Here is a 14590-nt window from a genome sequence, read left to right as displayed (position 1 = left end):
TATGCGGGTTTAACTGGTTAGACTCCAGCAGTCACACACACACACACTGGGGTCCCCAAGCCTTGGCTCTTGCCAACTTGCACCTAATTGGAGTCCTGTAGCTCAGTGGTTAGAGCACTCGCCTTGCAAGCGAGACACCTGGGTTCAATTCCAGGCAGAGGGCGAAACCTTGGGCAAGTTTCCTTACTCCATACGCCTAATAATAATCCCTCCAAAACAAAACAATAATAAATTGGTCATTTTCAATCCACGACTGTTTGTGGGACACTGCTGTGCGCAATTGGCTGTCGCGTTTTACCCATAAATATACAGTCAATTCACTTTACAACATATTCTGTGAAGTGCTTTGAGACGCCGAGAAGACGTGAAAAGCGCTACATCAAATGCAAGGATTATTATATTATAATACTTATCAGAATTAGGTAAGCAGGATGTGTCCCTCCAGGGAGAGAGTGTGCATTCCATTCCAACAATTCCATGTGTAGGTGGGATGCATGGAATCCTCAGTTTGATTTGGATACTCTTAAGCATAAGGATGGGTTTCCGCATGAGTCAGACACCCGGCTGACCAAAATAAAAAAAAAATTACTGATACATTTTTAAATTGGAAATTTCAGTTTTTTTTTTAAGAATTGTATATTTAAAAAAATGAAAAATTCTAAAACCTTTTGGGACAGTAACACCAGGGCCTGAATATCCCAAATAGCATTCAAATGCTCTGGAAGTTGGCAGCAATGAAAAGCATGGTCTTGTGAAGAGGAGGGGATGAGAGACGTGATTCTATATTAGTGAGAGAGTCCTTGCTATGAGCCTGGCACCACATCAACTTCCTGATGAGGAATGTAGACCTTTGCAAGTATACTTTCAAACACATAAGAAATTGTACTTTGACTGTACTGTACTGGAGATCCTTTGTTCATTTTGTCATTCCGCCTCTCTTTCTCCACCCCTTCCCTCTAGAAAGAAACCCTAATTTTCCCCCAAGAGGTTAGTTATACTCCATGTCTCAAGTTCAGAAAGTAAGAGTTTGTATGCTTTTCATCCATGGAGAGCAACACATCCAGCCCAGTTTTACCCACTGGATAGCAATCGAGAGCAGAAATCATAACTGGTTTCTTTTTCCACTCTCTCTCCTCCCCACCCCGGCCAGGGTTCCTGAGACTAATTGTAACACTCCAATTGCTAACTTGGCAGAGAGAGGCTGCTTATTAGCATGATCATTGGGGGAGTGGGGAGGGGGTTCATTTCCTCCTGAAATCCATTTCACATACAACAAATAGAGCAGTCTTTTTCATGCTGCCCTTTTGAATAATTTTCTGTACATTCCTACCAGCAGGAAAAGAAAGTTATCCACAAGAATAACTAGAAATGTAGTGAGGGGATATTAAGCACAATTCTGCAACACCCTTCCTATATAACGAGGAAACAGAATTGCTGAGGATTGGTTCTGTGTTTTATGTTGTCTGCAGTTTTATGCTAAACAGAGAGGTTACTGTAGATTGGATTTTTCCTATGAATTTTCCACGAAGGAAGGAGGCAGCCTGCGTTTGACGAAGTTGTGAGTGAGCTGTATGAATTGGGTGTTTTTTATGACTAGCCTGGGGGAAGGAGTCTCAGAGAGTTTCTGCTGAGAACAGAATAGTACTGGTGACGTCAGTGATTGTTCAGTATGGCCCCTGTGCTTTTATCCTTTTTTCAGTTTCCCGTTAAACATGTTTCTTGCCCCCAGATGATTTCTCATGAGTGCGAGATGCAAGCAGCTTTGTTTATTGTTGTGCTGCTGCCTGCAGCATGACAGTAAATAACAAGGCCTGGTGGGCCGGCAGAAGCTGGCGGCTGAACCATTTTCTCGTCCAGGCATCACCGCTTCGGGCGATTAATAAAATAATCCTTGCATTTGATGTAGCGCCTTTCATGTTGGGAGGACATCTCAGAGCACTTCGCAGGATTCATTGTAAAGTGTAACTCCTGAGTGTTCTTTTTTGTAGGCAAATATGACTGCCAATTTGTGCACAGCGATGTCCTACAGACAGACGGCTATGAGGTGAATCACTAGTTTTCCCTGGGGATTGTAAAACCCAAACCTGAAATCATCTTAAAAAAAAATGAGAAGTCTAGCGCTGATCTGGAATTGGGGATATCGTGAGGTCTCACGTCTGAATACACAGAAAGTCAGTGAGATCTTTACCCAAGCGCTACCTAAATAACAGCAGTGGAAGCCAGAAAGGATGAGAGCAAACTAATCCCACTGAGATGCAGCACATCATAGCATTCATTGACCTCTGTGTGTGTGTCATAAGTGGCTCTGCTTGAGCATCATGGACTTGAATGGAGTCCTGTAGCTCAGTGGTTAGAGAACTCGCCTCGCAAGCGAGAGACCTGGGTTTGATTCCCGGCAGGGCAGAATGTTGAGCAAGTTTGCTTACTCCACATGCCTCTGTTTACCTAGCCGTAAGTAGCAATCCGGTTGTTAATTGATTGGTGGATCGCATTTCCATGAGTAATAATACCTTCAAAAAAAAATTAAAAAATAATAAATTGGTCCCTCAATCCATAACTGTTTGTGGAACACTGTTGTACGCAATTGGCTGCCGCGTTTCACCCACAAGATATACAATCAATTCACTTTACAGTATATTCTGTGAAGCGCTTTGAGACACCTCGGAGAAATGATAAGGCGCTGTATTAAATGCACCCAACATAAGGTTTTCTTTCTCCAAAATCATGGCACGTCATTCACCAACCAAACAGGATGGCAGAAGGCATTTAGCAACTGTGCAGTACAGGACTGGGTTGATGTCCTCTGATATCTCTTGCTGCAGCTCCCGATAGTGGGCTGAGATGTGAAAAACGTCCTAACAGAGAAGCTGTGTTTTTACCCTTCTCAGCTCTCGTACAGGCTTGTCTGTTGATGCACTATTACGAATCAACATTGGACTTTACCTGAGGTCATTAAATATACTGTAATCCAAACAAATTAATGGTTCCCAGCAACCTTTTTTAGAAACCACTGAGCTGTGAATGCATTTCACCCATCGCCAGTAATGGAGAAATCTTTGTGCACACAGGTAACTTAATAAGAATAGCAGATCTGTATTGGAAAGCCAATTATAATACTAGAGGTTTAAGTAGCAGAGTACCCATAGGCTAAAAGAATTGACCGGGAAAGAAATGCATCCATTTCTTCAGACTGCCCGATCACAGTAGCTGCAATTATTTCTTCTAACAAAATACGCTTGTGTTTTACAGTGATGATTACAATGAGGATGGATTCTGTCAGCCGTACAGAGGGATTGCATGTGCACGATTCATTGGAAACCAGAGCATTTATGTGGATTCCCTCCAGATGCAAGGAGAAATTGAAAACCGAATTACTGGTAGATATTTTATACCCTTGCAGCAGAATAATTATCATTTCTTCCACCGTCAAATGAAGTACAAGCGTTAAGTCCTCTATTACCATGTGAGATTTTAAGCCCGCCCATTTATTGCTTTCACTTACTGAGTCTTTCTAAAGTTAAGCCTTTGTTTAAACTGTATCAGAGAATACTGGGAACCCCCAGTATTAATACCACAGAAGCATTTTCAATCACGTAGAGACCGAGGTAAGTTTTTCAAGCCAATCCTTAAGTGAGCTTCAAACTACCAAGCCCATCCTTTGCACAGGGCAAATTGAGTTTACAGTAAAACAATTTGCATAAATCCTTCTTACTGGGGAAAATGCAATTTCCTGTGTGACCCATGCAGTGAAGTAGGAGTTTCAAACTTACAATTAACATTAGTAAGGGATCATTACACCAACAGTATGGCTGTTGAGTTGAAATTATACTACTGTAGTACAGTGCCACCATGTGGTAAAGGGAAGTAGTTCCTTGTTCTCAAGAAAAAGCAATGACATTTATTCACAAGCCCTATATATTGTGATAACAACATAATCCTAAAACTCTTGAATCTCTGGACACTTCTTGTGTGATATTTGTTTTTTTGGGAGTGGTGAGGAAAGGATAGTAGAAAGCCTTCATAGATTTCAGGCCTCAGTTTTGCCTATGTCCACCGGACAATGGTCGCTCCTTCAATTGGAGGAATAGATAGTCGATGTGCACTGTTGTTCACTTCTGAGGCTTGGTACAATATGGCTCCAATAAGTTGACTGTTAAGTCCAACTGGTTGGAGTCCAGCGCTTAATCACTGGAGCGCAGACCAACCCATGCAGGCAATTATTTGAAAGCTGATTAACTTTGTGTGTGTCTGTGTGTGTGTGCACAACTAAATTATTTTGTAAGCAGCTACCAACTTCTAATCAAAAGAACAGATTTATACGAGAGTAAACTTTGCTTGATCTATTTAAAGGGAAACAATTGTAAATTCAAGGTCACTTATGCACTCCACCCCAATGATTAAGCAACTTTACTCCTGTCTTATTCAGACCAGGAACATGCTATGTTTCATCTGCAGTTTGTACTGAGTTAATTGAGATGAACTGGGCAGCAATACAGGCCATTAGTCTCAATACACTGGGCTAAGGCAGCATTCCCACTCTTGATCACTGCCCACTCTCCATTGCCTGGGGGGCAGTGCGTGTGGGTGAGTAATGATCAGAATCGACTTTAATAGCCATACTCAGAAGATTTGTTATTTGGATCACACAGACATAAACATTACAATGTCAAAAGGAAAAGTTCAGGATTTAAAGAATTAAATACAAAACATTTTTTTTCAGCAATCCTTTGTAATTTCAACAATCTTGATAGCTAAAATGCACTGATGATTCATTGAGTTTACCCAGTCAGTACTTCAACCATACAGATAGGAATTGCCCAGGAGCCATCTTCACATGGTTATCTGATCTCAATTGGGCTTCTACAATTGGTATCATTGCTCTGGATTGGGGCGGGCAGGGTCCTTCAGGAATGTTATTCCTGATAATTATGCAATGATTCTTGCTGAACAGTGCATGTCTACATTCAATTTTGGGAGAATCGGGTTTGGCTGTAATCTATTACAAGTAAACTACTGTTAAGGCTCACACATGAACATTAGCACATGATGGTTATATGGAGAACAACCAGTACCGTAGAAAAGATCCCATGGCATCATTTGAAAGAGAAGGGAGTTTTCTCTCTGTGTTCTGGCCCAAATTTTTAAAAAATACTCATTCACTCATGGCTATTTGTTGGGGACATTGCCATGTTGTGCGTAAATTGCCTGCTGTGTTTGCCCACAAAATACACACAACCAAGTTATTTTAAAGCATATTCTGTGAAGCGCTTTGAGACATCTTGACGATGTGATAAGGCGCTATATCGAATGCAAGGATAATTTACTTTGGTAGTGGGAAAAACTAATGAAATGCTTTCAAGAGAGGTGACTAGATTGGTCAGGAAAAAGATAGGTCTTCAATCTGAACAAGATCAACATGCCTGGATTTTATTTTTAAATTTTGCACTGTTTACGTCTACCAACTAAATATAGGAAACCTGGAGTAAAGAAACAATTTAAATACAGACAAAACACCAATTCTTTCTTTGAAGTTGGGATAAGTGAGTTATTGTAATGTTATGTTGGATGATGAGAGAGTTACAGCACTCATGTGCTAATCAACCTTTGTGCTTCCTATTTCAGCTGCGTTTACAATGATTGGCACTTCCACACATCTCTCCGACCAGTGCTCACAGTTTGCCATTCCATCCTTCTGCCATTACGTGTTCCCCCTCTGCGACGATCATTCTCGTAACCCCAAACCACGGGAGTTGTGCCGGGACGAGTGTGAAGTTCTGGAGAATGACCTGTGCAGAACAGAATATAAGATAGCCAGGTCAAACCCAATGATTCTTATGCAGCTCCAGTTGCCAATCTGTGGAGATCTACCACTGCCTGAAAGCCCAGAGGCTGGGAACTGCATGAGAATTGGAATTCCTATGGAAAGGATTAACAGATGTAAGTATGAGAAAAATTTTGGTTTGTCTTCACTGATCCATAAATCTTTGGTCATAAATCATTGTTTTCTTGCTTTCTTTGGTCTCCGATCCAAGGGGTTCCTTGAATAATTAAACTTTTAGGAGTGTTCAGCCTTTGACAGAGATCCAGTAAGACAGTGAAAACTACAGCTCTAACCTCAGACCTCCTTGGAATATACCAGGGTACACTTTAAAGTCTCTATAAATATTGCTTTCCAAGTAATGCAAAGAAGGGATTTTTTTGTGTGTATTTTTTTAAACGATGAAAGACAAGTTTTTTATTGATATTCTCACCACGTATAAACTGAACAGTTTTGTGCCACCTTTATATTTGCCCCTTGCAAATAAGGACAAATCGGTAAAATGTTTACGCACTGATGATTTTGATTAGGAGGGTGGAGAAGAACAGTTTTATTGCAGCACTGGTAGTTTTCTTTTATTGTGGATTATGTTCTCAACATGCAAGATTGTGACCTGCAGCAAAAGAGGGAATTTGTTCCATGTGACGGAATAATGCCTCACTAAGTCAAAGAAAACTGATCATGGCAGCACTTATAGCTGTTACTGGTTTCCAGAAAGATGTTAGTTTTCATTGTGGCCACTGGGGAAAAAGTAAAGTGTGTTTCCAAGAAGTTGCATAAAAATGGTAAAAGCCACAAGAAGAGGGTCATTTCATGAGAAATGGCTACAAGTCATTGACAGTATCATTGAGAACAACGTCTGCTACAATCAACAAAGTAAGAGAATAGGTTGTGGTGTGTTTGAGCGCTTGTTATTTTGTGTGTCATGCAGTGTTAGGACATTGGCTCATACGTGAACTTCTACAACAAAGGGCAAATTCCCAATCTCATCTTTAAGTTTGCGGAGAGGCAAAGCATGGAGGCAAGTGGATGACTCTGGACCATACTCTCATAGCTCCTAGCAAGTAGCATTAAAAATGCCTTGGAACAGGGCAAGTACCTCTCCACTGCCAGCTTCAGAGGTTGTGAGAATGGATTCAACAATTGATGGACAGAAATCTCTAGCATTATATTCTCCAGAATCACCTACAAGCATAATTCTGAGAAGGCCATGCACAGTAGACATAGTCAGTGGAACTAACATCACTAATTTTGTCTCAAAAACCCAAATCATTGGTGCATCTTAACTAAATATTTCTGCATGTTTATGTTGTAGGTAGCATTTTCTACACTCTATCTCCCTTTTTAAAAAAAAAGCTTCTCGTGACCAAACGTTATCAGTACGGATCGATAAAGTAAGTTCTGAGACTAATTCTCCAATATGTTTTAAAAGCTTCAAATATCTACCTGGCATTCACCATCCTTTTAGACAGAATTACTCGCAAGGTCTATTTGTGCTTCAGACTATTATGTGGGATTCTTACAGTTTGGATAAAAGGAAGGATATTGAGATAGGTATAGACTTAAGATGAACCAATACTCCTCGGGACACGATTTCTATGCTCCTGTGGCACATATTGTGTATGAAAGGAAGGAGATCGATGAATACTGTAGAGATTTTTCTTCATTACCTTCGGTTCCAAAGGGTATCTAGCAGATAGGGGTGAAGCCTATAGGTGTTATATGTTCTATGGAGGGAGAGGGTGTAATTGGCTCGGTGGCCTTTTTATGATTCTGACTTTCTACACTTTTATTTGTAAAGAAAAATGCTAGTGGGGCAAATACCATTTGTTTGCATATACATGTACATACCATGATGTGCCAGATTATGTCTCCATATTTCTTTGAGGTACCTAGTTAAAAATGGAGACAAGTTTTTAAAGATTGCATAACATTAGAATATATTAAGACCTGGAACAGTGCAACAGCTGTGGTGCAGTGACATTTGGATTGCATAAGTGGATTAACCTCTAAAAAGGTATTAGATTGACAATGAAGGTAAATGGAGAAGAGTTCTTGTGATTCAGAAGGATACGTAACAGCTCTGTATATGAGCTGCAGCATTAGATGACTCAGTCTGAGTATTAAACAGAAGTGTGTGCTGTATTCAGTTCAGTTTTTTCCTTATTCTAAGTGTATCTTTGTTTAAGTTGGTCCACACAGATCACAAGTGTTACAATGGCAGTGGAGCAGATTACCAAGGTACCATCAGTGTGACCAAGTCGGGGTACAAGTGCCAGTCATGGAACTCCCAATATCCACACAATCATCACTTTACCAGCTTGGACTATGCAGAACTTGAAGGTGGACATTCTTACTGTCGAAATCCTGATGGACAGATGGACGGTCCGTGGTGCTACACACAGAGTGAGACTCTGCGTCTTGAACTCTGTGATATCCCTGCCTGCAGTAAGCTTTAGTCACCTGTTTCTTAGTTCAATGATCTGTGCCACATTTCAAAAAATGTTTGGTATTCTACTCATACGGTATTATGTTAAATCATTTTACAAATTTATATCGACAGAGGAATCAAACTATATTTGAAATGTATACTGGTTCATTCATACCTGGTTATAAAACTCAAAACTTTACAGACTGGATGGTGCAATGGGTTAGGAAACTGACCTCTTCACCTGGGTTTCAATCCATCCCAGATTGCTGGAGTGAAACGGCCTCTGGACTTGTTGGGGTCCAGTATGAAAAGTACTTGGGCAGTTTCTGGTAGACATGGACCAGGACATGGGTACGAGATCGTGAGCAAAATTGGTGCTAAATTTAAAGAGGTTGCAGGAGTGTCTGGGAAATGGAAAAACTCACATTGGTTTAATAGGAAGTGCTTCTGAGGATAGTATAGAGGATGTGGTTAGGGAGAAGAGGGGGAGCTCTACTCTGCATCTAACCTTTGTAAAGTCTCCCCTGAGGATGCTTGATACTGATTTAAGGGCCAGAGGTGGAAAGTATTCATTCCCCTGGACTAACATCTCTCACCTTGATGAATACAAACCTTTATGGAAAAAGTTTTTTTTCGTTGCAATGTGAATGATTTCCCCCGGCAGTTTGTGAGGAAGGGACTGGAGACATAGGCTCACAGTTTAGCACTGTGCGGCACAGCGGATGAGAACTGACTGTATGATTTTACACAATGATAGTGTACTATAACACACACATACAATAAAGTGTGATTTACTTCTGAGTTGTTTAACTCTATGCACCACTGCAGGCATTTATTAGTTATTTCCAGATCATTTTTTTTCATTTAGTCATTAATTTCCATCCTGCCTGTCTCATAATTCAGTTGGATATGACAGGACCTTGCTGCTATAGAAGGATGGCTCTCAGTGTTTCTCATTTGGAGACTTTCTTTTATTTCACTCTATAAATGGAAGTTGCCATTGAATAGGCAGCAAATTTAGTACAGTTATCAATAATTATAGTAAGAAAATTAAGTTGTGTTTTTATTTATATAAATTGTATCGGGTGAGAACTGTATGGGAAGTTTCTCCCATAATCCTGGCTTCTGGTCTAGATTCACGCCAGAAATTCAAGTGAATTGGCTATCCATCTCATTGGTTTTAACGCATTGATCTGCCAAATTAGTTGCTGCTAATTAAAGCAAATTATTTTACTTAAACAATATTCACTTCCTTTTAAATTAATCTTGGGCTGTAAAGAGTTTTAAGGTATTTCATTTTTCGTAAAAGGCACTATCCAACTTTGGAAGTAAAATCAGAAAACATTCCTTCGCACAAAGGGTTGTGGATTGCACTATACTACTACTACAACAACAACAACAAGAATCCGTATATATAGAGGGATGTCGGGGCAAAATCAGTTCAGATTAAGAAGTATTCAGAAAACGTAGGGAAATGGGATTGAAAGATCTCGCATGATCTAATAAACTGGAAGAGCAAGTTTGTGGAACTGAAGTAGTTAAGTTGTTACATTGAATACTTAACTTTTTACAGTCTATATTTCCATTCCCTTTATATTGGCAGAACAATACTGCTCCAGGTTTTTGTTTGCTCCCTATTGATTTTAGTGAACTCTGCTATGAGATATGAAGCAATGGGGGAATTGGAAAGACAAGGTTCAGAACTATTAATGCTACTACTAATTAAAGCAAATGTTCACTAATTAAACAATGTTCACTTCCTTTTAAATTAATCTTGTGCTGTAAAGAGCTTTAAGGAATTTCATTTTTCGTGGGCGTTAGCTCATCTCAGCAGGGCAATAGTTGAAACTACAAATGTCCTCAGTGCCTCCAAATTAGGGAGAGGAAACTCAAACAGGACTGCTGTCCATTGGGTCGTTGAAATAAAGTGATGTTAGTGATGCTTCATGTTAACACGTTAGTCTGCAGTACAGACTTTGTTGCACATTGAATTGGCCATTAGATGGCACTACAGAATAAGAAATAAAATTGAAAATGATAAAATAAGGCAAGCACCGAATTGAATGGAGAATCATAGAATCTTACAGCACAGAAGAAGGCAATTCGGCCCATCGTGCCTGTGCCAACTCTTTGAAAGAGCTACCAACTAGTCCCACTACCCGGCTCTTACGCCCTAGCCCTGCAAAAAAGAATCACAGAATCTTACAACGTGATGGCAAAGACTTTCTAGACTTTTCAGGTAATATAACAAATACTTGTGGCATTTCTATATAATGAATTGTCACGCCCATAAAATTATGAGTATTAGTAAAGGAAATTGGGAGCAAATTTACCTGGGAATCTATTTTATTGAATGTTTGATAAAATTATGGCTAGTTCGCCCACAGAAATGGTCACTACGGCTTACAGTAAAAATCCTGTAAAGCACTTTGAGACAACCTCCTGATGTGAAAGATGCTAATTCAAATGTAAGGGTTATTATTAATAAGAGGATAAGTCATATTGTCAAGTTTTTGCTAACAGATGGACATGAGATTAATGTTGCAATTGATCCAGAATCAGCTGTAATACTAGTTTATATTGTGGGATCTCAGCAGGATTCAGTTTTAGCAAATGATACAAGACTTCTGCTTCAGGTCAAGAAATTGAAGAGGTGGGAAATGCCGTTTTGCCTCTTTAAAACCTGTTCCCTCCATATAAAACCTACTTCCGTTTGAACAGCAACAAAACTACACTTATGGAAAAGGTTCTGCATAGATGCTGTGTGATCCATACCCATATTTGAAGAATTCTTCATTTTAAGGTACCCTGTGGTAAGAGGGATAGACTGACCTTGAAGGTTGTTCGACGATGATTCACCAGGATAATGCCTGGGATGAAGGAACTTAGCTAAGTCAAGAAGTTGGGAATTTATAATAATAATAATCCTTGCATTTGATATAGCGCTTTTCACGTCCAGAGGACGTCCCAAAGCGCTTCACAGAACACACTGTAAAGTGAATTGACTGTATATTTGTAGGCGAACGCGGCAGCCATTTGCACACAGCAATATCCCACAAACAGTCGTAGATTGAAAATGACCAATTTATTATTGTTTTTGGTTTTGGAGGGATTATTATTAGGCTCTGTGTGGAGTAAGAAAACTTGCCCAAGGTTTCGCCCTCTGCCTGGAATTGAACTCAGATCTCTCACTTGCAAAGCGAGTGCTCTAAGCACTGAGCTACAGGACTCCATGTATTTATGGGTTAAATTACTTGGAGCTGAGTAAGTTGAGTTGATCTTTGAAACAATAAAGGATATCGACAACATAGCACAGAAATCATGTTCAATGGAGTATTATCATCTTAGTATTGTATCTCTGTATTCTTCAGTGCTGGTCTCAAGCCAAGTTAAGTAGTCTTAACCAGTTTTTTTAAAAGAGGTAATTGATACAACATCAGCTGCATTTGTTGAGAGTCTGTTTCCCGTGTCTACTACTCTATAGGGGGAATAATTGTCTTCTAACTGCTAATCCCTCTTGAGTTTTTTAGATTTAAATATATGCCATTTTCTGCTCTCATGCTCTACATGAAGTAATTTGCTTACACACACCTACTTTGTCTCGATCCCTCAGCGTTTTAAAGATCCTGGGCAATATCCCCATCAAGACGTTTTTTCTAATACATCATTTCAGCTCTGGCGTGCCTCTCCTCATAACTTGGAGCTCTACATCCCGAAAAAACCTTGTTGCTCTTTGCTGAACATACTCTAATGTTGCCGTGTGTTTTTGAAGGGCAACTGAGCAAACCTGTACACAATATTCCAAAATGTAGCCTCGCTGTTAATTGAACATTGTTAACAGTTTCTTTCAATGTAAATGAAGCATTGGTGTAAAATGTTGTATTAACCTACCCAGCTGGGATCGCTGTGCATGTAGGGATAACATGTTTCACCTCCCAAGTCTCCTTGATGAGCTGGACAAGCTGGTTCCCCATGAACAATGCCTTGGATTATGTCACAGGTGTCCTGTTTTCACCCTTCTCTGTTCAGAGCTCTATTTTATTGAATATTGCATGGTATTAAAACACTGTTAGATGATAACTCAGCTTCCTGTTTAATAGCTTTAAACACCAAAGGCTTGTTTAGGGTGTTTATGAAACATCAGGGTTTTGGTGTGCAGAACACCAAAATCAGATTATTGGTCTATTTTCAGCTCGCTGGCCAGCAATGTGTAGTGGGAAGTCTAAATCAGCCTATATCAGGTTTCCCACTACACATTGCTATATTGCTAGTACTACAGCATAATCGGCCTTGATGCTTTGGGGCTACAGAGGTGTAAATATCAGCTAGTGTTTTTGTACCTGAAGCAGGAATGACTGGACCATGACCAAGAGTGGGAATCCCTGGTTCATTCCTCTGTTCTCCCTTCCTTAGCCCAAAGCCACTGGTGTCATTTGTTGCTCTTCCACCAGTTCCCTGACTGAGATCAGCCAGCAACACAAGCCAGGTGTCAAACCTGCAACCTTCTTGGTCTGTATGGACACATCTTGTACAACATGGTCCATTCGCCCACTAAATCACCTTCTTTCAAGTCTCTTCCACATCTCTCCTCTTTTATCAAGTGTTGAACTGAAAGTGTACTGTCACCTAACCTCGCTGGCAATCGTACATGCTTGGAAGTTCCTCGGTATGCAGAAGCTGCCCAAACATCACTGAGCATTTTAGCTTCAATTGCATGTTAAATTGACTCACTTATTATCCTAGGTTTCAACGACTCCTACAAGCCATTTCCTTGACCATGTCCAACACTTTTTAAAAAAAAGCCGTAAGTTTTTAAACCTGCTTTTGGAAAGTGTTGCTCTAATAGAATCGAACCTGAACTGTATTACTGCCTCTCCGTTTCTTTAGATCCACATGAAAACAGCAAAATGGAGATCCTCTACATTCTTGTCCCCAGCATTGCCATTCCTCTGGTCATTGCTCTGCTCTTCTTCCTGGTCTGCATGTGTCGAAACAAGCACAAGGCATCTACACCTTCCCCCCAGCGTCGGCAGCTCATGGCTTCTCCTAGTCAGGACATGGAGATGCCGCTCATCAGTCCTCATAAGCAGGTACTTCTTTCAAATTGTTTTTTTTTCAATTCAAGGCTTTCGTGCCATTTTCAGATGCATTTTCTGGTCATTGAAAATGTATCCTGAGTTAGGTATCTGCTGCTGAGTTCAAAACCTCTACATCATGGTCATATTTTTGTCAGCTACTCAAATGTTGGTGACATTCTGTGACATTTTGCAAAGCTGTTTCAGGAATGCAACATCTCAATGCATAGTCATTGCCTTTAACCTTTTGCCTCAAGTTTTCCCTTCATTTCTCCCGAAGATGCTGATTAGTGGTAAGATTAGTAATAATAATCCTTGCATTGGATATAGCACCTTTTCATGTCTTTGAGACGCCTCAAAGCGCTTCACAGAATATACTGTAAAGTGAATCGACTGTATATTTTGTGGGCAAAACGCAGCAGCCAATTTCGCACAGCAGTGTCCCACAAACAGTCGTGGATTGAAGTGACCAATTTATTATTTTTTGAAGGAATTATTGAAAAGGAGCCAATTCAACAGTTACTCCCCTCTTCCTCCTCATCTCCCCATTGCCATCCATTATCGGGCAATAAGCATGCTTAAGCATCCTTATTTTTCTTTTAAAAAGATGATATGCTGTGGACACACAATTATGTTCCTCACCTCTTCCTGCCCAGCTGTGGCTCCTCCTCCCTCCCATTGCCATTCCCATTGGACGGGAAGGGGACCAAGTAGTGGTGGCTAATTACTAAGTACAGCAGCACTCTGGTCCCTCACACAAACAGCCATTCTCTTTATGTGAGTGTCAGCGTCCTTACAACTACTGGTACCAGGAATGGGGAGAGGAAAGTAGCATAATTGCAACAAAGCTCAACCTGATCTCATACCCATATTCATACCAATTATGATGCTCATGTGGATATGCTTCTGAGATCAGCTCAAGAGAGCAGCCTGGGGAGAACCTCCCATCTCACTGATGAGTTCATAGAGATCGTGTTGGAAATCTTGATTGCTGTCTGTCTAAAAAATTCAAAATCAATTCATTACGAGCATCTAAAATGTGCTCTAGCAGCGTCATTGCTCTCTGGCCACTAGCACAGCTGCTCACGAGTTAACACTGTTTATTGAAGTTAACGCAAGCACAAGACTTTGATTTAACCCGAAATCTCATCAGAGCCACAGCCCTGCGGCAATCATGTATGCCCTGCGGCATTGGAGTCCTGTAGCTCAGTGGTTAGAGCACTCGCTTTGCAAGTGAGAGACCTGAGTTCAATTCCAGGCAGGGCG

General features: G+C 40.4%; 1 protein-coding gene across 1 annotated transcript in view; it reads left to right on the top strand.

Moving 5' to 3' along the window:
- Nucleotides 1-14590, top strand: part of ror2 (receptor tyrosine kinase-like orphan receptor 2) — a 170199-nt gene that overhangs the window by 151649 nt on the left and 3960 nt on the right. The window contains 4 exon segments of the mRNA XM_007900034.2: nucleotides 3250-3377; nucleotides 5623-5937; nucleotides 8021-8266; nucleotides 13137-13339. Coding sequence (XP_007898225.1) covers nucleotides 3250-3377; nucleotides 5623-5937; nucleotides 8021-8266; nucleotides 13137-13339 — 892 coding nt within the window.

Source organism: Callorhinchus milii, unplaced genomic scaffold (assembly GCF_018977255.1).
Source record: "Callorhinchus milii isolate IMCB2004 unplaced genomic scaffold, IMCB_Cmil_1.0 Scaffold32, whole genome shotgun sequence".
Lineage (NCBI taxonomy): Eukaryota > Metazoa > Chordata > Chondrichthyes > Chimaeriformes > Callorhinchidae > Callorhinchus > Callorhinchus milii.
The sequence above is the reverse complement of the archived record's forward strand: the minus strand, read 5'-3'. Positions and strand labels throughout refer to the sequence as shown.